General features: G+C 45.3%; 1 protein-coding gene across 10 annotated transcripts in view; it reads left to right on the forward strand.

Annotated features, from left to right (window-relative positions):
• LOC115090397 (inter-alpha-trypsin inhibitor heavy chain H3-like) overlaps positions 1 to 23,744 on the forward strand; it is a 110,348-nt gene that overhangs the window by 43,392 nt on the left and 43,212 nt on the right. For all 10 annotated transcript variants that reach the window (XM_029599434.1, XM_029599431.1, XM_029599432.1 and 7 more), the window contains 4 exons: positions 6,520 to 6,645; positions 13,954 to 14,141; positions 18,504 to 18,689; positions 22,566 to 22,693. In XM_029599434.1, coding sequence (XP_029455294.1) covers positions 6,520 to 6,645; positions 13,954 to 14,141; positions 18,504 to 18,689; positions 22,566 to 22,693 — 628 coding nt within the window. The remainder of the gene's footprint in view (positions 1 to 6,519; positions 6,646 to 13,953; positions 14,142 to 18,503; positions 18,690 to 22,565; positions 22,694 to 23,744) is intronic.

Below are 23,744 nucleotides of genomic sequence, written 5' to 3' on the forward strand. Positions count from 1 at the left end.
GAGAAAAATCAGAAATCTGTGTAGCCCCAGCTTACTCCTGGGGGAATTCTGCGCACAAAAACTTAAAATTTTACAAAATTCTGCATAATTTATATTGGTCAAAATAACACAATTTACATGACAGTCTAAATTAATACAGAAACAAGTTATTACTTAAAGATGCAGAATTTTAAATATTTTGAGCAGAATTTCCCTAGAAATTCACTGTAAGAGTAACTCTTCCACTCGCTTTCTCTATTCCCATGGCCACTTTGCCCTCTCAGGCCCCAACGCCTCCGCTTGCCAGTATCTCTTCCCTCCACCTCTAGGCTCAACCCCTTCCACTCTATTGCCACTCACAGAGTTTGACCCCATTCTCAGTTCACCCCTCACAAGGCTCCCTCTGTCCCTCCCTCTCTCACACACATGCTCCTTCTCTCTAGTACACATACATACACCCTCATACAGGCTCCCTCACTCTCTCGCGCACACACACATCCCCTCATACAGGGCCCTCTCTCTTGCATATACACCCGCACAAGCTCCCTTTCTCTCTCACACATACATCCTCACACAGGCTACCTATGTCTCTCTCTCACGCATCCCTTCACACAGGCTCTGTCTTACACATACACAATCCCTTCACACAGGCTAGCACCCTCATATACACACGATCCCTTTTTCATACACATGAGCTCCCAATCTCTCACACACATACACTCTCCTTCACAATCTCCTCATATAGGCTCCCTCTCTCTGTCACCCACACTCAAGCATCCCCCCTGTTCTCTCACCTCCCCTGCTCTCTTTCACACCATCCTGCTCACCCCCTGCTCCCTTTCTCTCACACTCCCTCATCCCTGCTCTCTCACACCCTCTCTCCCTCCCCTCCCCCTCCTCTCACACACACACACACACCTCTGTACACACATTCACTCTCACCGAAGCCTTCATCTTCACTGCGAGTGGAGCGTGTCCCGCAGCACACGGGAGTCTTCATTTTTGCCACGAACGGCACGCGCTTTGTTTGCGGCACACCAGGCCTTCATCTTCACTGCGAACAGCACGCCGGGGCCTTCATCTTTGCCGCGAACAGCGCACGCTCCGTTTGCGGCATGCTGGGGTCTCCTCTGCCATTTTCTACGCAGAATTTGGCAATTCTGCGCAGGGGGGCAATGCTGCGCAAATTCTGCACTCCACAGTAGCGCAGAATTCCCCCAGGGCTACCAGCTGTAAGTGATACAGTATCTATTGCTTTGACATTGATTTAACTTCTGATGAAATCAATACATTTTATTTGGATCACCCACAACTGTGCCCAGCCTGTCTGTCCCTGCAGCCCTGCATCATAGAAGCCAAAAGAGTGGTAGTGATACACCCACACACCTAACAGAAAAAAAACACACCACTGCCTGAGGCAAGAATGTCATCCCCACAGAAAAGACCCTCACCTTGGGGACAAGCAGGAGCGGGAAGACAGTTAGGGGAGACAGCCCCAGAAACAAATACTTTTGTATGCCCTTGGAAAAATTCAAATCCATGAAAAAAAAGGGTTACACTTACAACACAACACAAGCACAAGGCACATTTACCTGAGCAAAAATATTGTTTGACACGCCAGCCTTCCTGGAGCAGGTAGTGCGGACATAGAAAAGACTCATATGACCAAAAGAAGAGCTAGGGAAGCACAGTAAGCGCCACTAGCATCTCTTCTAAATGTTAAAACAAAGGAAGAGCGGGGACGAAGACACACATGAACCTGTCACGATGCACCAGCTCCCGCAGGAGAAGGGAGAAGTTGGCGGGATGCGGGCAGCCGGCTCAGTTAGTTACCTTGGCTGCTGCATATAGTGCCAGAGCACCTTCGCTACCGCTGCTGCTCACAACACTCGAAGTGAGTCGAATCCAGTGCTCAGGGCACGCTCTTCCTTTTTTGTTCAGCCTGGGGATAAGAGAGAGGCTTGAAGAACTCAAAGATGGGGAAAATGAGGAGGTGCTATGTGCACTCTGTATGCTGCCCAAAGCAGATCTCAACTCTCCGTGCTCTGCATGCTGCGCATTCATTGCCACACTCTGGAGCTCATGCTGTATCTTGGAAGAGGCACGCATGATTACACATGTTCACAGAAAAGAGTTCCTACAAGTTTAAAAGTCACTTCTGGTGGCTTTTGTTGCTGTAAAGTGCTGAGAGGAGAGAGCCCATGTGCTGGCCTGGATCTGAGCATAAGACCGTGGTGATTTTTCCATAGCACCCCTGATCAGATCTGAAGGCACGCTGGTTGGGAAACACTGATGTATTCACTGCCATGATGTCAACCAGAAACCCTCCAAAAAGACACACTCACTCTCTTTCGCATATACACTCATGCTCACAAATTGATTCCCTCCCCCTCTCACTCATACACACTCTCCCTCACAAGTGCTCTCTCCCTCTCTAACAAAATATGATAATAAAATTTGATATACCACCCTTCTCAAAAAATCTCACACCCGCTCTCTCCCTCTCCTTCACATGCACACTCTCATTCACACCTGCTCTTTCCCTCTCCCTCACATACACACACTCCCTCACTTACACCCACTCTCTCCCTTTCCTTCACATGCACATCCTCACTTACATCCACTCTCTACCTCACATACACAATCTCTCACTCATACTTACTCTCTCCTCTCCCTCACACCTGCTCTCTCTCTCCCTCTCATTCAGACTCACTCACATTTCTCCTCTCCCTCACATAAACACTCTCTCCCTCATACCTGCTCTCTCCCTCTCCATCACATACACACTCTCCCACTCATACTCTCTCCCTCTCCCTCACATACTAACTCTCTCTCTTATCTGACCCACCTAATGTATGGCTCCTGTGGTCCTGCTGGGCAGTGCAAGATCCTTACAATAGCAAAAAATACCCAAGAACACCAGCAAGAAACACACACATACACAGGCTCTCTCATACACACACACACACACACACACACACACACACACACTCACTCATATACACAGTCTCTTTCATACATACACACACACACGAACATACAGGCTGTCAATTTCACACATACATACAGGCTGTTTCATACACACACACAGACCCACAGGCTCTCTCATACACACATACATATAGGCTCTTTCATATACACACACACACATATATGCTCTCTCACAGACACGGACACCCCCTCGGGGCCTTGGCCTCTTCTTCAGCTGCCAGCAGGATGGACTCCGCTGGCAGTCACCGGATCCTCCCTGTTTCTCTTTGGTCACCAAGGGATGGCTCTTTGGTGACCTGCCTGGCCTCTCGATCTTCAGTTGCCAGCAAGATGGGCTCCACTGGTGGCTGCCGGGTCCTCCTTTCTCTTCGGCTGCTGAGGGATGGGATCTGTGGTGGTCTGTCAGGCCTCTTGATCCTCAGCTGCCAGTGGGATGGGTTCTGCTGATGGCTGCCAGATTCTCCGTCTTTCTCTTTGGCTGCCATGGGATGGGCTCCGCAGCAGCCTGACAAGTATTGGAGTGGGCGGCAGCAGGAGTCGTGTTTAAGTGAATGTCAACTCCTGCTACTGTGGGACTGATCTCATGGTAAGAACTGAGAGACTGGCCCGTGGCAGCAGTAGATGACATTTCCTTAAATACAACTCCTGCTGCCGGCTGAGGGGGGATGGGGGAAAGGAGGAGGATGCTGCATGGCCACTGATTGAATCAGGCAGGGGTTTGGTTTATCTCTGCCCGATGAAGACTCTGCAGTTTACTACCACTGCTCCCACTGTTGTGCCACCCAGCGCAATTGCATGGTATGCGCACCTGCTAGTGCCAGGATTGATTTTGGAACATTTTAAAGTTCAATGAAGACTGGATATATATATATATAAAGATTTTTGATTTGATCATTTTCACTTATATGATTATTTAACTAACACTTTTTGTTGTAAATGTGAATTATTTTGGATGAGTAATGTGTTTTTTGGCTCAAGATGATTCTATATTATGAAACAGTCAATGCTATTTGAACCAATTTTTGGAATGATTGAGCCTTTCCAACTCTATTAGCTTTCAGAATAAAAGAGCGTTAAGATAAATGTTACATTGTTTAGTTGAATGCATGTGGAAATATGTGTTATCACAGATCCATTTTTTATTTTTTAAACGATTTAAGAATTTACAGTAGTTATCCATAATATTAGATATGCTAATTATCTTTACATTTGGATAGCTAAAGAATTTTTTGTTTTGTTGTTTACCACTAAGAAATAGGTGCCAATATGGTCTGCCAGAAAGGCATCATTCATGATACTGCAACTTCTCAAGCTGAGGGGCCGATGCAATAATTTTCGCGGAAAGCGGGCACTGACTTTCAGTGTCCGCTTTCTTAACGCACACATGGCGCCCGCAGGGGGGGGGCGCCATGCAATAGACAAATTAGGGGGTCGTGCTAGCCGATAAACTCGGTGTCCATTTTCATTACTGACAGACGGCCGGTTATGAAAACTGATGCCGAGTTTACCGGCGTCGGTCTTCATAACTCGGCGGTCTGCCAAGGTATTTTTTTTTGTACAGAAAAGCAGTTTTTTTTCTGCTTTTCTGTACTTCTTTTACATGCGCTCAGCTATTAACGCCTGCTCCAGTAGTGGAGTGAGTATGCTATGCCGATGATGAGTTCTGGAACCTAATTAGTTTGATATAATCAAAAATCATATAATCCATATTAGGGATGTGCATTTGTTTGCGACGAAATAGGAAATAGAGATGATATTTCATATTTCGTCGCGGTTCGGGACTCGACGAAACGATAAGAAAACCCACGAAATTTTGTGTGGTTTTCTTATCGTTTTTTGAGGGGGAGAAAGGGCACATTAAAAAAAAAAAAAAGAAAAACCCTAAACCTACCCCAACCCTTCAAATTTAATGAATTGTAACCCCCCCAACCTCCTGACCCCCCCCCAAACATTTTAAGATGGCGCCGGCTGTCCATTGCTCCTACCATGTGACAGAGGCTGGCCAATAGCACCGATAACCCCTGTCACACGGTAAGGGCAAAGGGCCATCGGCACCATTTTGATTACTTGCAGCCGACAGCCCGAGAGCTGGAGATTGCTCCCTGGATCCCCGATGGACCACCAGGGAATTTCGGCAAGTTTTGGAGGGGTTGCAATTAATTAAATTTGAAAGGTTGGGGTGGGTTTGGGTTTGGTTTTTTTACTACCCCCCATTGTAATTCAATTTGAAGGGTTTGGGCGGGTTTCGTTCTTCGTTTCAGGGGGCAGACGAAATAAAATTGGCCCGAACTGCCGGAAAACGAAATTTCCTGCCGCGGCCGATAATGAAGGCCGAACCAAAAGGTTCAGCCGAATCACATCTCTAATCCATATAGGGATGTGCATTTGCCAGGTCATTCATTTTGGCCGTGTGTCCATATCGCCTGATCGGCATGTACGTGCATAAAAATGATGGTATGGTCACACTTGGGTGCCTAGCTTCCTGCTAGGTTGGAGTGTGCCATCTTTTATGGGAAGCAAAGTAAGGCTGGGATGGGCCAGCTTTCAATGTGAACCCTGAAGTGTACCCTGATGCAGGGGTGGTTGAGCACCAAAACAATAGCCATGCTGGCCATTACTTGATAACAAGAGCATTGTGGGGATTCCTTTAATTTGAATGGTGACAGAGCTGGCAAAGAAGCACAACTGGAGAACAGAGGAGTATAATCCTTGCAGAGGGTATATTAGATGCACAGCCAGTTAAGTACAGTGGATGGTGTTGCTTACCATTTTGATATTATTATGCAAGTAGTACAAAGAAAACGGTATTTGAATAAAGAGTTGATTTTTATAATAGGAAAGTAGGTGGGAAATGATAAAGGATGAGATTAATTGTGCTCTTGCCTGTAGCCCATTGCGAGCAAGAGACAGATTATGGTATGTTCTAAGCACAAGCATTAACTGATACCAACTAACTTTATTTAGAATATTATCGAGGATGTTGTTTTAATGAAAGAACACCTTTACACATTTTTATGTTTATTTTTTGTTTTATTTTTTTGAACCAGGATCACACTTGTGTCTTCTTTATAGGTTATAAATAATAATAGCATTGTTTAAAATAAAAACATAAAAAAAAAATTTAATAGATTCTCCCAGCTTGAGGTGTTATGTGTTGTGAATGGGGTGAGTGTGCACTTTTTCACTTGGCCATTGGTGCCAAATTGCCAGGCTACTGTCTGGTCACTTCTCTTCTAGCACCATTTGGTTGATATTGGTAACCTCATCAATCAAAAGCTGTTCCTTCTGGACATATAAAACTGTTCCACTTCTAATGTTCTTAACTGCTTGTGAGATGCCAGTGATGGAGAAGACTATTTCTATTGTATAAAAAGCTTTAACATAAAGCATACCTTTAAGGTACTTTTAGTGGCTTAGACTGTCACAGAAATGAAGGGGTGCTGTTACTGATATCAGTGAGGAAACCAAGAGCCTTCCAACAAGTGAATTCTCAGCCTGTCAAAAGATTCATTTTTCTTGCTTTTTTCTGAATGTGCTTTATTCTTTTAGGAACAAATATTAATGAGGCAGTTCTGAGTGCAGTACAATTGCTGGATGAAGGTCATTCTAACAAAACGTTTCCAGCCACAAGTGTCTCAATAATTATACTCTTGACGGATGGCAGCCCAAATGTAGGTAAGTCTGAACTATACGACACAACTTCAGTAACATCTATTGAATTCAGAGAATAAAGTAATATCTAAAAATAACACTGTCAAATATTCATGTGATGGTCCAATGATCCAAGCCTCGCAGCCAGGGCAGGCTCCAGCCCTGTGTGAATTCTTGGCTCTTGTTGCAAATTGTGATAAATTTGGGTCGTTCCATAAATTTCGGGTGGATTTGCCCAGAAGGTTTTCATTTGTATTCCATCTTGAGACCTGCAAACTACAGGGTGAATGAAAAGACCCTGATCACCTACAGTGTTGTAAAGAATGCACAGGTGGACACAGACTTTCCTATCATCCCGTATTTGCAAACATTGAGGGTTGCTAGAAGGAAGAAAACTCCTTTTAAAGCAATTCATAGAACTTAAAAAATACTTAATGTCTGTAGACCAGGGTTTCCCTGAACCTGTCCAAATGTCCCTGCAGTCAGTTGAGTTTTTCAGGATAGCCACGATCAATATGCATGAGATCAATCTGCAGCGTATGCAACTTGATCTCATACATATTCATTGCGGCTGTCTGCAAACCCTGACTGGCTTTGGGAAGCCCTGCTGTAGACCTATGCCAAAGGACCTTTACTATGTTACTGATGGAGCAAGAGGAGACATGTTTCCATTGTGCAGCTCCAGGACTATCCTGCTTTACTGTGCTGTAGGACAAGGCAGTATATGAAAATAAATTCCATAACTTTTCAATTTCAGAGAGAAGTGGTGCTTAGATATCTTATCTGTATGACATTACTTTGTACATGGGAGTATGAAAGAATGAAGCAAGTCAGCGAACTGCAAAATCCATCCATGAATGTGTATTTATATTGAGTGTCAGAGTGTGAAACATGCTGTGCGAAGTTGGCAAACTTATCTTCCCTCGGTGTTGCAAATGTTTAATCAGGGATATTAATAAGGTCATACCCTGACTGTAGAAGTAGAGCTGATTTCAAATGTAGTTGCCATTTATTTCTTCATTTGCATTAAATCTTGGACTCATCATCTTCTCTTTCATGTGTTTCCTCCACCGTGCTACCCAGTCAACCATGGTTCGTTGCTTGAGCCGCAGGTCTCAATATCCTGCTGAACAGTATTGATTCACGTCTTTTAGGGTCTTCATATCAACCTACATTTCCAGTACTTTTCTACTGATGTAGCTATCATCTCTTCTTTCCACCTGTCCAAACTACACCAGTTGTCCTTCTTTCATTTTCTCTGAGATCTCAACCAACTTTTAATCTTTCCCTAACTTCTTCATGGCTGAACTTGTCACCTCAAGCATCCACTGTAGCCCTCCTCATCTTTGTTGCACTCACATCTGTTATTTGTTCTTTCTTTCTTTCTCATGTCCCAGCTATGTAGATTGATACTGAAACTAGTAATTGGAGCCATAGCGACCCTTTGGTGAACGTGGCCTGGGTCATCGGCGGCACCACTAATGGAAGGGCGCACTGCCAGTCAGGAGTGTGAGGTAGTGATGGCTCAGGTGCGCTGGAGAAAGGAGGCGGGTTGTATGCGGCCACATGACCAGCAAGAAACCACGCAGATCAGCAGGCGGAAATGGGGCCTGTTGTGTGTCAGCCCATGTGACTTGACAGGCAGAGCAAGGTGGGTTGGGTGTTAGCGTATGCGGCAGGAAAGAGACCATGCGGATTGGCAAGCAGAGAGGGGGTGTGTGTTTATGCCAGTCCGTGTGGCGGGAAGGAGACGGGTCTTACCTTGGTCCTGGTGGGTGTAAGGAGGAGGATTCTGTGCTGCAGGTAGGAGGCCTGTTAGAGGCTCATGGGGTCTGATCTGGGGGAGGGGAGGGAAGAATGGGATAAGCACTGGTGCCCAACTTTGGGGGGAGGAGAGGGGAAGAGGGAGACAATTGTGTCCAATCTTGCGGGGGGGAGGGAGAGGAGAAAGGGGAGAAGCAGATGAGTGCTGGGGTTCAGCGTGAGGAGGAAGGAAGGAGGAGGTGCTGCCTGGATTCAGATCGGGGAGAGTTTAGGGGGTCCAGCCTTGGGAAGGGGGGGGGGGGGGAAGGCATGGGAAAAGGGGGAGAGTGCTCAGAACTAGCCTTTTAAGAACATAAGAACATAAGAAAATGCCATACTGGGTCAGACCAAGGGTCCATCAAGCCCAGCATCCTGTTTCCAACAGTGGCCAATCCAGGCCATAAGAACCTGGCAAGTACCCAAAAACTAAGTCTATTCCATGTAACCATTGCTAATGGCAGTGGCTATTCTCTAAGTGAACCTAATAGCAGGTAATGGACTTCTCCTCCAAGAACTTATCCAATCCTTTTTTAAACACAGCTATACTACCTGCACGAACCACATTCTCTGGCAACAAATTCCAGAGTTTAATTGTGCGTTGAGTAAAAAAGAACTTTCTCCGATTAGTTTTAAATGTGCCCCATGCTAACTTCATGGAGTGTCCCCTAGTCCTTCTACTATCTGAAAGAGTAAATAACCGATTCACATCTACCCGTTCTAGACCTCTCATGATTTTAAACACCTCTATCATATCCCCCCTCAGTCGTCTCTTCTCCAAGCTGAAAAGTCCTAATCTCTTTAGTCTTTCCTCATAGGGGAGTTGTTCCATTCCCCTTATCATTTTGGTAGCCCTTCTCTGTACATTCTCCATCGCAATTATATCTTTTTTGAGATGCGGCGACCAGAATTGTACACAGTATTCAAGGTGCGGTCTCACCATGGAGCGATACAGAGGCATTATGACATTTTCCGTTTTATTCATCATTCCTTTTCTAATAATTCCCAACATTCTGTTTGCTTTTTTGACTGCCGCAGCACACTGAACCGACGATTTCAATGTGTTATCCACTATGACACCTAGATCTCTTTCTTGGGTTGTAGCACCTAATATGGAACCCAACATCGTGTAATTATAGCATGGGTTATTTTTCCCTATATGCATCACCTTGCACTTTTCCACATTAAATTTCATTAAATTTGGGGAGGGAAGGGGGAGTCTGCTGCTGGAGTCCAGCCTTGGGTGGAGGGAGGGTAAGAAAGTGGAGACTGCCACTGGGGAGGTGCTGGGATCCATCCTGGGGAGGGTGGGGTGAGAAGGGGGAGGTGGAGTAGGAAGGGTGAGCGTGCTGGGGTGCATTCTGGGGAGGGTGCTGGAGTCTGTCCTGGGGTGGATGGGAAGGGGGAGAATGCTGGGGTCTTTCCCTGCGCTAATCCACAGGCGTGTCCGGGTGATCAGTTTCTCAGGTATGCTTCTTGGGATTTCCAGTTCATGCATGGTTCTGTTTCTAATTTGTGGTCCTTTAGTCTGTATGTAGTGAGGGTCTTTCTGTGTTCTGCATGTGTAACAAAGGTGAAGGATTTTGCAAGTACTTAGTTTTCCTAATCTGTAGCAGTCCAGCTTGTTCTGCTTTCCCAGTAGGTGATGTATTAGTATTGTAGGGCCAGTGTAATATTTGCAGTGCTGCCTTCAGAGGAAGGGTTATTGCTGTGTAAATTCGGTCTCTTGGTGCTGTAGTGGCATAGCAGGTTTGTAATAAAGATTCTGAGTGTTTTTGGCAGTATTTTGTGCATCACAATGTGCCTGGTAGAGGAGAGAGTTTGTTTTGCTGTTAATAAGATCTGGAACCTAATTAGTTGAATTATAGGATTTTTTTAAATTATATTAAATAGAAGTGAAAAGGCACTCTCATTGAAGCCGATGCCTTCACCAATAAAGGTTATCAGAAGCACCTGGCTTACAATTTAATCACTGCTTACCAAACATGCTTCATTGACTTTTGAAATGGCTAACTTTTAAAATGTTCTTATATTTCTACTATTGCCCTTTAAAATCAAATGTTTGTCACTTTCAAAAACTACTTATTCAAAATAGTTGATGATAATTTTGATAACTGTCAACATCATAGGATTTATCTTATTAAACCAGAGCTGTATCAATTTCCCCCCAGATTTCCTAACACATAGGGGTAACCCACCAGCTCTTTTGGAAATGAACTCGATTCTAACCTAGACCATGGTTTTGCCAGACTAGGTTTCCTCAAGGAGATCAGCAATAGGGTGCTGATGTTTTCACATAGTATCTTCCTCTTCTTAATGATGTGGGAATCTATTAAGCTGATGAATTTAATTTATTAAATCCTTTATCACTTTGGCAAGCAATGATTAAATTGTAAGCCCAGTGCTCCTGCTAGTCCTTATCAGTGGAAATATTGGCTTCCCAGAGCATGCCTCTTTTTGGTTTTTTATTGAACTATAGGATTTATAAAAATACATTTTAAAACATTTTCCAGAGTCTCCCAGCTCATGGTGGCATGTGATGTGTGCAGGGCGAAGGTGCATTTTTTCACTTCACCATATGCGCCAAATTGCCTGACCATGGATCTGTTAGTAATGAGACCTATTTAGATCATGTTGTGGTAATAGAAACAAACTAGCAGCTGGTGGCAAGGAGAATGGTAATGAGGGAGCTGCACAGCCTTCGCTGAGCGATGGTTGCAGCCCAGGGCAGCAGAGATATAGCTATATTGTGCTTACTGGATGAGCTCCCTATGGTTTAATTTGAGTCTGAGCGAAGATTTTTTTTTTTTTTTTTTTTTATACACAGGCTCCATTTGGAGGGCTTAGTCATGTTATTAATATGTAAGGTAAAGTACAGCACCAGCACAGGGTAGCTGAAAAACTCATAAGCTGTGCTGGATAATGTTCTTCTCTGACATACTGCATTACATATTATTCTATAAAGGACGCAGCTAGGGAGCCACGGCTCTTGGCAGTTTAAACAACATTATACAACATTATACAACAGCAACCCTCTCACTAAATATCCTGCCAAATTTGCAATTAAGCTGCAGTGCTACTGTAAGCAGGACAGCCTGGGCTGACTGCTCTGAAGTGGAGCACACAGAGACGGCAGCACAGAGAGCTGTAAAGCTGCACCTTCCCGCAGGCAATCTTTGCATGGAGTTACTTGCACACTAGTCGCACGCACTCCATGTCAGGGGTGCTCAATACAGTGGCCACTGACCTGTTCCCATGATTCAGGACATCCTCTTGGTAAAAGCCAGAATAGACCGTACCGCATTGTAAAGGCCGATTTTCCTCCGCCCTTCCTCGTCCTTTGCAATTAGATCTATGGTAGGCCAATAACATGGGGACAGAGCACGTACTCCTAGTCTCTGCGCCTGCTCCTTTCCCCACCTTCCCCCTCACCACCCCTCCACTTCTGTGCTCCCGTGTCACAGCGAAAGTGCACACCACTGGGGGAGAGCAGTCAAGGGGACAGGGAGCAAGTGCTTACTGTGCCTTGTCCTGCTGACCTGCCATTACTCTGCTCATAGTTCCCTGTCACAAGAAACTGAGATGAACCTCAAGGAGAGGAGGAGGAGATGGAGAAGAGCCTGGGAATGGGATGATAGAGAGGAACTTGAGGAAGAAGGGAGAGATAGAGAGGAACCCGGAGAGATGTGGATGAGGAAAGATTGAGAAAATCCTAAGAGAAAGCAGGGGATGGATAGAGAGGATTCCAAGGTTAGCGGTAGATGAAGAGGACTCCAGATGAAGAGGGGGAGATGGGCAGGAACCTATAGACACGTGAAGAGGAAAATGAGGAGGAATTTGGGCAAAGGAAGAAGGAATGGAAAGATACTTAAGGGAAGAGATGAGGTTAAATTTAAGGGGAATGGGAGACTGAAAGGTGTCTGAGGAGGAGGAGATTGTGAAGAACCTGGGGCAGGGTAGAGAAAAATGAGAGGATATATTTGGAGAGAAACCTGTGGGGAGCAGAGTGGAAGATGGAGTGGAACTGGAAAGGAGTAGAAGAAAGGCAGGGGGAGAAAAAGCAGGATATGATTTGGTGGCAGGGAAGGATAGGGGAATAATGATTCAACATATCATCTACACCCCCCTTTAAAAAATCCTAGATTTGTCCATGCATATGTATGAAATTCAGTAAAATATATTTTTCCACTTATGACCAGATTGAAAATTGGGACAACTGTGTGTCCTGTTTTTCTTTAAGCAGGACATAGTACAATTTCATTATAAAACAGGACACCTGGCCACTCTAATCCACAACCTGTAGCTGGAGGGCACTGTGAGGTCCTTGCACCTCCCAGAATATAGCGGTTTCTTGCAATAATGGCTCTGGGTTGAACTGTGCATAGTGGGGCAGATTTTTAATATTATGTGTGCGGGGTACATTTGTGCGCGCTACCTGGCGCGCACAAATGTACACCTGATTTTATAACATGCGCGCACTGCCACGCACATGTTATAAAATCTGGGGTTGGCGTGTGCAAGGGGGTGCACACTTGTGCACCTTGTGTGCGCCGAGCCCTAGGGGAGGCCCGATGGCTTTCCCCGTTCCCTCCGAGGTCGCTCTGAAATCGGAGCAACCTCGGAGGGAACTTTCCTTTTGCACCCCCCACCTTCCCCTCCCTTCCCCATCTAACCCACCCCCCTGCCCTATCTAAATCCCCCCCTACCTCTATTGCAGGAGTTACGCCTGCCTCTGGCTGCCAGCGCGCCATCCCCCGGCACAACCGCTGTGCCGGAGGACTCTGGACCGCCGCCAGACCGACCCCGGATCGCCGCCCCACCCCTGGCCCGCCCCTTTTTCAAAGCCCCGGGACATACGCACGTCCCGGGGCCTGCGCGCGCAGGGGTAGGTTTTAAAGGGTTACGCGCGCCTTTGAAAATCTACCCCAGTGTTTTTTGTGTGCAAGTTATTAGCTATGCAAATATAGGTAATGAGCTGATTTTTCATAATTTACACAACTCACTTTCTTTGCACAGATTTTGTGGTGAACTTTGCAATAGTTAAATAATGTGTAAAAAAAAAAAAAAAAGGCAAATCGTGAGCACAAAATTTTGCAAGTGCACCTTAGTACATCAGCTTCTCGATGCGAGTCTTTAACATAACTAACTTCTAATGCATCTGTTTAACTAAAGTAGCTTCTTGTTCTCATGTCTGGATTGTTTTAAAAGTGACCATTTTAATGAGAATAAATGCATATCAGAAGGTATTGCTTATTATTGTAGACCATGCCACAGATTACTATTGTATATTTTCAGCAGCAAACGATATTGTCAGGGTTTTCAGAAGGGCTTAAATAAGAAAGAGATTTGTAAAACTCCATGGCTCACTAAATACATGGATATGAAAGAGTTGATTTAAAAAGAGCCACACCCTCAGTTTCGGAGCCTTTTGGTGTAAAGTTGTAAACAATGCCCACTGCATGTTATGCTTTCAATGTAATTGCCCATTAAGACTGGGGATCACTGTGCTCTATGTGTTTTACTTTTCTGCAGGGGTAACCAATTTAGCTGCTATTCGGGCTAATGTTAAGCAAGCCATCGGTGGACGTTTCACTTTAAGTTTGTACTGCTTGGGTTTTGGTCAAAGCCTTGATTACAATTTCCTGGAAACACTGGCTCTGGAGAATGGGGGCATAGCTCGGCGTATTTACGAGGACTCAGACTCGGCTTTGCAACTTCAGGTAGGGGAAGTGAGGAGTGCAATGCTGTTCACTAAGTCTGGGGGCTTTTACCATACTGTTGTATGGCCGTGTGTTGTTATATGGCTGAACCGCAAAATGACGTTAGCCTCAGGGTTGGCTGGCACCATTTTCAAAAGTGGGACAGGAGTGACTGGGGACCACTTCTGCCACACGTGGCCTTCAGAGACCCCCACGGAACGGGTAAGAGGCATCCAGAGAGGTATAAGGAGGAGAAGCCCTGGGGGGAAGAGTTCAGTTTCTAAATTTTGGTGGTACTCTTTGGTTTTAATAGGGAAAGGGGGTACTCTGTTCTTGAATGTTGTTTCATTTTCTTTGTGTTTTCCTGTTCCTTTTTGAACAGAAAGAAACATCAAAAGAAACCCCACAAAAAAAAAATAATACTTTTTCGTGCACACTTCTACTAATTGAACCCCTTATATCTCTGTTCAACTTGTCCTTGAAGGCAGAAGAGTTTCCCGGGAATTGGGACACAATGAAGAGGCTTGCAACTACAAGCTCATTAGTCTTAATTTCTTTATTGGACAATCTGTCTAAACAATGTTGGCACCTTGAAACAAGTAGATTACAGGACATCAGAGAGCATGGATTTACAATGAAAAGATCCTGTCAGGCAAACTTGACTGAGCTCTTTAATGAGGTGGCAAACGAGGGGGATGAGGGAGGTGCAGTAGATCTTGCCTATCTGCACTGTTCCACATAGGAAACTGGTAAACAAGCTAGATGTTATGGGACTGTGCCAGAAACTTGAAAATTGAGTAAGAAACTGGTTGTGGGACATGATAACATAGAGCATGGTGGTCAGTGAAGGTCACTCTGGAGAAGTAAAGTGACCAGGGGGTTCCCCAGGGCTTGCTGCTAAATTCTTTTCAATATCTTTATCAGTAATATTGCAGAGGGACCTGAGGTAAAATATGCTTGTTTAGATCATAAAAAATGCCTAATAGAGTGGACATGCCAGAAGGGCTGAATATACTGAAAGAGGATGTGAAAAAACTGGAGGAATAGTTGAGGGTTTGGAAAATGAGCTTCAGTGCTAAAAAGTGTAAAATCATGCATTTGGCGAGCAAATATCCATAGCTGTTAGGGATGTGCTATTGTTTTTTCCTTTTGCTTCAATTAGTGCAAACTAAATAAACTTAAACTTTCAAAGATTTATTTTATTTATTTATTTAAAATCTTTTCTATACCGTCGCTAAGTTAAATACCATCGCAACGGTTTACATGTTGGCACAGAAATTAAGGTGATTGAGTGCGTACTATAGTACATTCTAACAGGTGCCGCAAAAGGTTCGGTTACAATATATCAAAAGAACAAGCAATCAATTGAAAAGTGAGGTAGGTCATGCCCAGGTGTGCCTTTATGGTACTAATCACTGGTAACATTCTTATTCTCTGTATTTTACAATTATTGCCCATGTTCCGGTCCGGGGGCTGGTCCGGTGGCCGCGGCCATGCCCCCGGGCTGGAACCACGCCCATGGCCCTGCCCCCAGATGATGCGCCGCCGCGACACGCCCCCAACACGCCCCCCCAGGAAAGCCCTGGGACTTACGCGCATCCTGGGGCTTGCGCGTGCCGCCGAGCCTATTCAACATAGGCTCGGCGCACGCAGGGGGAACTTGGGGCAGGTTTTCTTTGCCCCATACTTTGGATGATTATAAAATAGCATGTATGCAAATATAAGCTACTTATTCACATAAATGTTAATTTTATGTGTGTAATTCCTTTGAAAATTAACTCTCATTAGTATGCACTAAAAATATTGCACACTAAATGTGATTTAGTGTGTGCTAAAACAAAACAAAACAAAAAAAAGCAACATGAAAAAAACAAAATGAAACAGAAAAATACAAAACATTTTTTTTGCTGCACATCCCTACTGCTACTTTTCATTTAGAAGGACAAGAACTGGAAAATGTTAAATAAGAAAGCAACTGAGTAGTAATTGATTTAGAAGATCTAAAGATAACCAATCAATATAATCAAGTTACCCCATAATAAAGCACCAGGGAAATCTAACGGTATGCGTGGTTGCATAAGTGGAGGCATCAGCAGGGAAAAAGATGTCACTATTTCCTCAGTATAAGTCACCAGTGAGGTCCCACTTTGAGTGCTATATTCAGTTCTGGAGACTGTAACTTGGTAAGCACATCAAGAGGCTGGAAGTGATTCAGAGAAGGGCTACAAAAATGATAAAGGTCCTGCAATACCCACTCCTCAAAGAAAGGCTTGAGGCACTGAAAAGCACTGCTGGAAAGAGGGGAAAGGGAGATATGACGGAAGCAGTCTAATATTTGACGGATGCCAATAAATGACACGAAGGAGAAAGTTTCCATGGAAAAGGAATTTCAGAGACCAGGAGTCATGGAGAGAGGAAGGTTAAGAGGAAAAATGAGAAAAATAATGCTTTACGGAGGAGCTGGCAGAGGCCTGGAATAACCTACGAACAAAGATGGCATGAACCAGAACTGTTGGTTGGCCTGGCGACTCGGGTGGCAAAGTCTTACGCGCTGCCACATGGCCGAATCTCAGTTCCGTTCCCAAGCTGGTTTTTCTGCTCCCCGGCACAGCCGGGGCTAGGGGTGCTGTGACGGTGGCAGCGTTCCCAACCCCGTAGGGAGAGGAAGTCATGAGCATTAGCTAAGGATGACGCCGGGTGGCTGGGTTCAGAGCCCATGTGATTGCAAAGGAGGTGAGGGAATAAAATAATGGTCTCCCTCTTCCCCCAGCTAAATCCCAGCCCTGGTTCCGAATGAGCTGGACATACAAAAGAGTAAGGGGACATCTACCAAATTAAAAAAAAAAAAAAAGAAACCAATATTGTGATAGAATTCAAACAAGCCTGGGGCAGCTATAGAGGGCAATAAGGAGCCTTCCTGTGGAGCTTGCAGTGTAAAGTAACTCCTTGTGCAGTTTCCCTTTGAAAATTTGGCTGGTATGTGCTGGAAATTATGCACGGAGACTTAATTATGCAATCTCTGTGCAGCTTTCCCTCCCTGACCTGTCCCAGATGCGTTTTTTAAAGAAGTAAAAGCATACGCTGTGCTTGCAGGAGGGGAGGCAGGTGGCAGAGGAAGGGCAATAATATTAATGCTTTTTTTTTTTTTATTGTGGACATGGGTTTACCAGTGGAAAAACATCTAAGAGTCTAATGCAGGAACAGGTTGCACAACTGTAAACAATCCATGCTACCTTGAGAGAAAAGGTGATAAGAAAAAAAACCAAAGGGCAACGGAAGTGCAAGCTAGCAATACTGCAGGCCATGGCGTGGCCAGGTTGGAACCAGCTGTCTACAAGTCCGCAGAATCCGATCAGGTTTGGTGGTGGCTGGGTATTGTCCAGGAAAGTGAGTGAAAAGGAGAAAACAAGGGGCAGACAAAGAAGATGTAAACTAGTGACACAACAGGTCATGGGGTAACTTGCTTGGCACTAAGCAGACTAACTCCCCGGAAAGCAGCCGAGTGGGTGCAGGCAGGTTGGTGGTGCCCAGGTGCCGTCCAGCAAAGTCAGGGGGACATAGGAGGCCGGATACTCAGGCAACAGCCTCTCCAGCTTTGTTAGCTATTTAGATGATTACAAAGCTTGATGGGAAGACATTGGTGGTGGTGCTGGGAGGGAACGGAGGGGCAGACCTGGGTGTTAGATCAGGCGTAGGAACCTGCCTGCTCATCTACCCAGGTCAGCAGAGAATGGAGGGAGGAGTGATATCCTCCAAGAACTCAAGCTCCTACAGCTGAGGTGGCTGAGGTTATGTCCTTGCAGTTTGGTCAGGAATAACTCGGCAGACTGGAGGGGCCAATTGATCTTTTCCTGCTGTCATCCGTTATTTTTATTTTATTTATTTATTGTTTTTGTTATACCGAGTTTCATGATAGGCATCACATCAACCCGGTTTACAAATAACAAGGAGTGTAAAGCATAACATAACGTAAAAAACAATATTTTCAATAAGAACCTTGAACTTTAAATACAGTGAATCAGAAAAAGGGAGAGGGAAAGTTACAAAAAACAAGGAAAATAAACTTGGGATGGAAGGGGAGAAATTGAACAGCACAATATTTACATTTCAGCCTATTGATACATTAGAATAGCAAGTGAAAAAATAAGACTATGAAACGGTACATAGGTAATCAAATGAATAAATATGACACAGTTGTGAATGGTAATAGTATGATAAATATTCAGCAGGAATTAGTGAGAGAGGGTTTGAGGTTGGTTGATTCGTGTTTACATTCCATTATTGTTTCTATCTATACACATCACAGTGAAAAAATAAAACAGTTCCCTGGGGAATGACACAATTGTGTCACAGTTGTAATCTTTTTTTTTTTTTTTTACACAGGGATTTTATGAAGAGGTTGCCAAACCCCTCCTCTCAGGAATTCAGATGCAGTATCCAGAGGCAGCAGTTTCTGATGTAACCAAGCAGAGTTTTAAGCATTACTACGGCGGCTCTGAAATCGTGGTGGCTGGACGTGTTGTGGACAACAATCTGATAAGTCTGCCATCAGCAGTGACAGCTCAAGGGGTACCTACCACTGTATGAGGGATGCGTTTACATAATTTTAATGAAAAGAGAAGGTGTCTGTGTGCAATGAGCCCCCTCTAGTGGCTAAGACCTGAAACGAGTTAATTCTACCTCTGGCTTTTCAAAGTTTTCCCCCAGTCTTTCTTACCGTTGTGTGTTCATCGTAATTATGTGTTTGTTTGGTTGTACCTTGCCTAGGGTGTTTTATTTTACAGGCTTGGCGAGTTATAAATCAAACAAGGAAATAAATACCTAAACTGATCCTGTTTTCTGTAAGGAGAACAATTTCCAGCCCTGCTAGGGCTGGAAGAGAGTTGCGTCCCATGAAGGAGACTCGAGAAATCCCGATAGTTGTCTGAAGAAAGCCACAAGGCGCACCTTCCAATAAAGGGGGAGATTTTCTAAGTGTCCACATTAGGACAAAGCCTGCAGATATGTTTACCTGTGGACTTTGCACCCATTTTCTAAAAGAAGGCCCACGTACACTTTCTCTCTGAAAGTTGCAGACGTTTCCACCTCTTCTTTTTCTCATGGAAAATGTAACCTTTGTGCATTATTTTCCTCCCTCCAGACCTAAACATGCTCCCCACCCTCCAAACGCCTTCTGTAAATGTGGTTAATGTGCGTATGTTTAGCCACATTTTCAGACAGCTGATCTAAGTGCTGAAATCACTATTTACCTTGGTAAATGGCTTTGAATATTGCCATTAAAGTCCTTTACTTTCACCGCTCTTAAAATCTTCACAAATAAAAATCCATCTCAGGTACATGGAAACCCAAATGCCATTTTGTATACGTCTGCTTCCTTCAGGGGGTAAAGCTGATTCACACACGGGGCCATGGCGGTTTAAGACCTGCTCCAGTAAAGAACTTTTCACCCTTCTTGGGTTGAGCGCCTGTGAGATTCTTCTTTAGCTTAGGTCACTGTTTTTCAAGTCAGTGGTCCTCTTTCTTTCCCTGGGTAAACAGCATTTTACTCCCAGTGATGCATCTGCAGCCCTTCATCCTCGTTTGCTGATTTACAGTATTGTGTTTGCTCTACGGAGGTCATGAAGATGACTAATTGACGTACCTGGGAACTTTTGAGTTGTGGTCACTCTAATATTGCTGTTGATTAGTGGAAGGGTAGGGGAGAAATGATGCATATCAGCTTTCGTTCTTCCCCCTCCCTCCTCTGGGAATGATCCCAGTATTCTTCCTGACCCAAGCATTCTCGTTACTCCCACCCTGTATAAGTCACAGCTCTCTGATTTGTGCACCTTCACTCTACCCTTAACTGAGTGAGTCCCAGGTTCTGTAATTACAGCTGCAGGCTGGTGTGCCTGTTGCAGTCCTCCTCCAATTTCTCTCCACATGCTGCCTGCAGTGGCTGTTCCACACTTGCCCTTCTCTTCCTGTTCTATGCAGGTTTCCTGAATGGGAGTGGCTGGAGCTCTAAAAAGAAACGCCCGAAGATTTCTAGTGTTTCCCTGGAGACTGGGCAATTGATGCAAATTCCCTGAGTCTCCAGGTGAAATCCTGAGCATTCCCTGGTATGCTAATTAAATGTGTGAGGGTAAGAAGCTGTTTATTTGCATAAGGTTGAGCAATTGTTAGTAGAGATGTGAATCGTGTGATCGATCGTCTTAACGATCGATTTCGGCTGGGGGGGGAGGGAATCGGATCGTCGCGGTTTTGTTTTTGTAAATATCGTGTAAATCGTAAATCGGGGGAGGGCGGGAAAACCAGCACACTAAAACATCCCTAAAACCCACCCCGACCCTTTAAAATAAATCCCCCACCCTCCTGAACCCCCCCAAAATGCCTTAAATTACCTGGGGTCCAGAGCGGAGGTCCCGGTGTGATCTTTTACTCTCGGGCCTGCGGTGCGTTGTAGAAATGGCGCCGGCGCTACCTTTGCCCTGTCATATGACAGGACAAAGGTAGCGCCGGCGCCATTTTGTTTTTTGTCCCCAGACGTCAGGAGCGTAGGAGATCGCTCCCGGACCCCCGCTGAACCCCCAGGGACTTTTGGCCAGCTTGGGGGGGCCTCCTGACCCCCACAAGACTTGCCAAAAGCCAGCGGGGGTCCGGGAGCGACCTCCTGCACTCGAATCGTTTTGCCGTACGGCCAGCGCCATTTTGCGCAAAATGGCGCCGGCCGTACGGCAACACAATTCAACTGCAGGAGGTCGTTCCCGGACCCCCGCTGGACCCCCAGGGACTTTTGGCCAGCTTGGGGGGGCCTCCTGATCCCCACAAGACTTGCCAAAAGTCCAGCGGGGGTCCGGGAATGACCTCCTGCAGTCGAATTGTGTTGCCGTACGGCCGGCGCCATTTTGCACCGACGTCAGGAGCGTAGGAGATCGCTCCAGACCCCCGCTGGACTTTTGGCAAGTCTTGTGGGGGTCAGGAGGCCCCCCCAAGCTGGCCAAAAGTCCCTGGGGGTCCAGTGGGGGTCCGGGAGCGATCTCCTACGCTCCTGACGTCGGGGGACAAAAAACAAAATGGCGCCGGCGCTACCTTTGTCCTGTCATATTGACCTGTCATATGACAGGTCAAAGGTAGCGCCGGCGCCATTTCTACAACGCACCGCAGGCCCGAGAGTAAAAGATCACACCGGGACCCCCGCTCTGGACCCCAGGTAATTTAAGGCATTTTGGGGGGGTTCGGGAGGGTGGGGGATTTATTTTAAAGGGTCGGGGTGGGTTTTAGGGTTGTTTTAGTGTGCCGGTTTTTCCGCCCTCCCCTTCCCCTCCCCCTTCCCCCGATTTACGATTTTTGACGATAAATCGGGGGAATTCCTATTGTATCGCGCTTCTAACGATTTTTGACGATTTAAAATATATCGGACGATATTTTAAATCGTCAAAAAACGATTCACATCCCTAATTGTTAGTGAAGGCTGTAGGAGAACAGTGCTACAGATGCTAGTGACCCCCACTTTATGGTAAGGTTTCTGCTTCTGGAGTTAGTAACAGGAGCTAGGCCACAGCACTCTTCAGAAACCCATGTTCAAGGCTCCCTTCTTTTGGGATTCAGTCACATTGCAGAGGTAATGCACTAGGGCCCCAGGAAGGAAAGACCAGCTTTCTTCTAATTTCCTAACAAATATTCCTATATGATAATCCAAAGGAAGGCCAAAAAAAATCCAAACAGATCCACTCATTGTGCATTTCTGCCCGTTACACAGTACTGAAATAAAATAATTCCTTACTGACCATAAATATGGCAACAGTTTAAGTTCATGATTTACTACAGCACGTTTCTCTAAATTGTAGCTACTTCACTGTTTTCCTTTAAAAACTTCTCCAATTTACATTTGCAGTTGGGGCAGTCGCTGATGATGTGCTCCATTGTCTGCTCCTAGACACAGCTAGAGCTTGGGCTAGCTTAGAGTCAGATCAAAACTCAGCTGCAGCACATGAGCCATGATCAGTGCAAAAATGTTTGAGGAGGGCCGGCCCACTCTTGCAGGCCGATGCAGAAAAGTGCCTTCAGTTGAATGCACCTTTTTGCCTGCACCTGAGCGTGCATTTTCTGGGCGCAAAACTTACTCCCGATGCAGCAAGGATTTTTGCGTGCAGAAAATACGCATTCCTTAATGGGAGTACTGCTTAGCGTCCTCACATGGAAATCCCATGCAAGTGAGGGCATTAAGCGAATAAGCGGATGTATGTAGTCCATTACAACATGCAAAATTGTGTGTAGCTGTTTAAGTTCAGTGTAAGCTGAATCAGCACACAAGTGAGCACAGTCCTCTGCTGCCACTCTGATTCTTCTGAAGGCAGTGAGATCTTAACGAATTATCTAAAGTCTGTCGTTTGATATACGTCTCTAAGTGGCTTTTGAATTATACTACATAGAAGTAATAAAGTTAATGAATGTTGTTAACAGGCAACAAGCCATCTCAACTTTAGCCTGGAAGGGAAAGTAGAAGACACACTCCGCCAGCAGTATATATTTGGCAAATACACAGAGAGGCTCTGGGCTTATCTAACCGTTCAGCAGCTACTGGAACAACTGTAAGTTGCAGCAGGAGGACTGGGCATAATGTGGGTGCAATCCATGAACGAACATAGGCAGTTAAGGGTGACAAAACCAAGAACTTATCAAGAAACATAGTCATAGTTAGTTCAGAAACAATCTCTCTGTAGTATAGAATGCATGTATTTGTAAAGTAATACTTTTAATGTTATTGTTTCTTGGTATTCTTTGGTGAGTGCTCATATATCACATGATGTAATGCTGATATTTTAGAGCTCAAAAGAGTGTAGATAAAAGAACATTCTCTTACATGAAATGCATAGGGGTCGAGGTAATTTTGGAAGAGGCAGACTGGAAATTTGGGTACACCAAGATCCATATTCAGCCACTAAGCAGCTTGGCGAGTCAGCCGGATAAACTTATCTGGCTAACTTGGCTAACTTTAGACAGGTCTATGGGCCAACCAGAGTTAGCTGGATAACTTATGCAACTTATGGATAACGTATGCCCTCAGAACACCCCTAACTTATCTGGCTAGATTCTAACCGCGTGACTATTATCCAGTTAGAATTTTGCCGGATATGTGCCCAAATCTTCATTTAGCCGGATAACTTCTGAGTTATTGTTATGTTTTGTAGGGTTTGGGTGGACCCTTGAACACTGTGGCAGCTGACCACGCCCACGGGGGGGGGGAAGTCCCGTGAGAGGCCACAGGTCAGGCTCAGCTCTGGACACACAAACACAGATTATATCTTTTATTTAGACAGTTTGTGAAGCCACCAGAGGTGGCGGTAGTGAGTAGACGATGGAGCCCGGCTGGGCTAGTATTCCTCAGGGCGCTGGAACAGCGGTTCCTCCGGTAGCAGTGCTGTAGTGAAAAGAACTGAGAAAATGAGTACAATAAGACATTCACAGAGTCCCCAGTATGGAGAAGCCCCGAGATAGGAAGAGCTGGCCCTTGAGGAACGAGTACCAGATCCCTGGGAGCAGAGACTCATTGGCAAAGTACTCACGCAGCAGTTCCACGTAGGAGATGGCACTGGCGCTGGAACGGAGGCAGGCCCTCGAGGAGCGAGTACCTGGTTCCAG

Source organism: Rhinatrema bivittatum, chromosome 4 (genome assembly GCF_901001135.1).
Source record: "Rhinatrema bivittatum chromosome 4, aRhiBiv1.1, whole genome shotgun sequence".
Lineage (NCBI taxonomy): Eukaryota > Metazoa > Chordata > Amphibia > Gymnophiona > Rhinatrematidae > Rhinatrema > Rhinatrema bivittatum.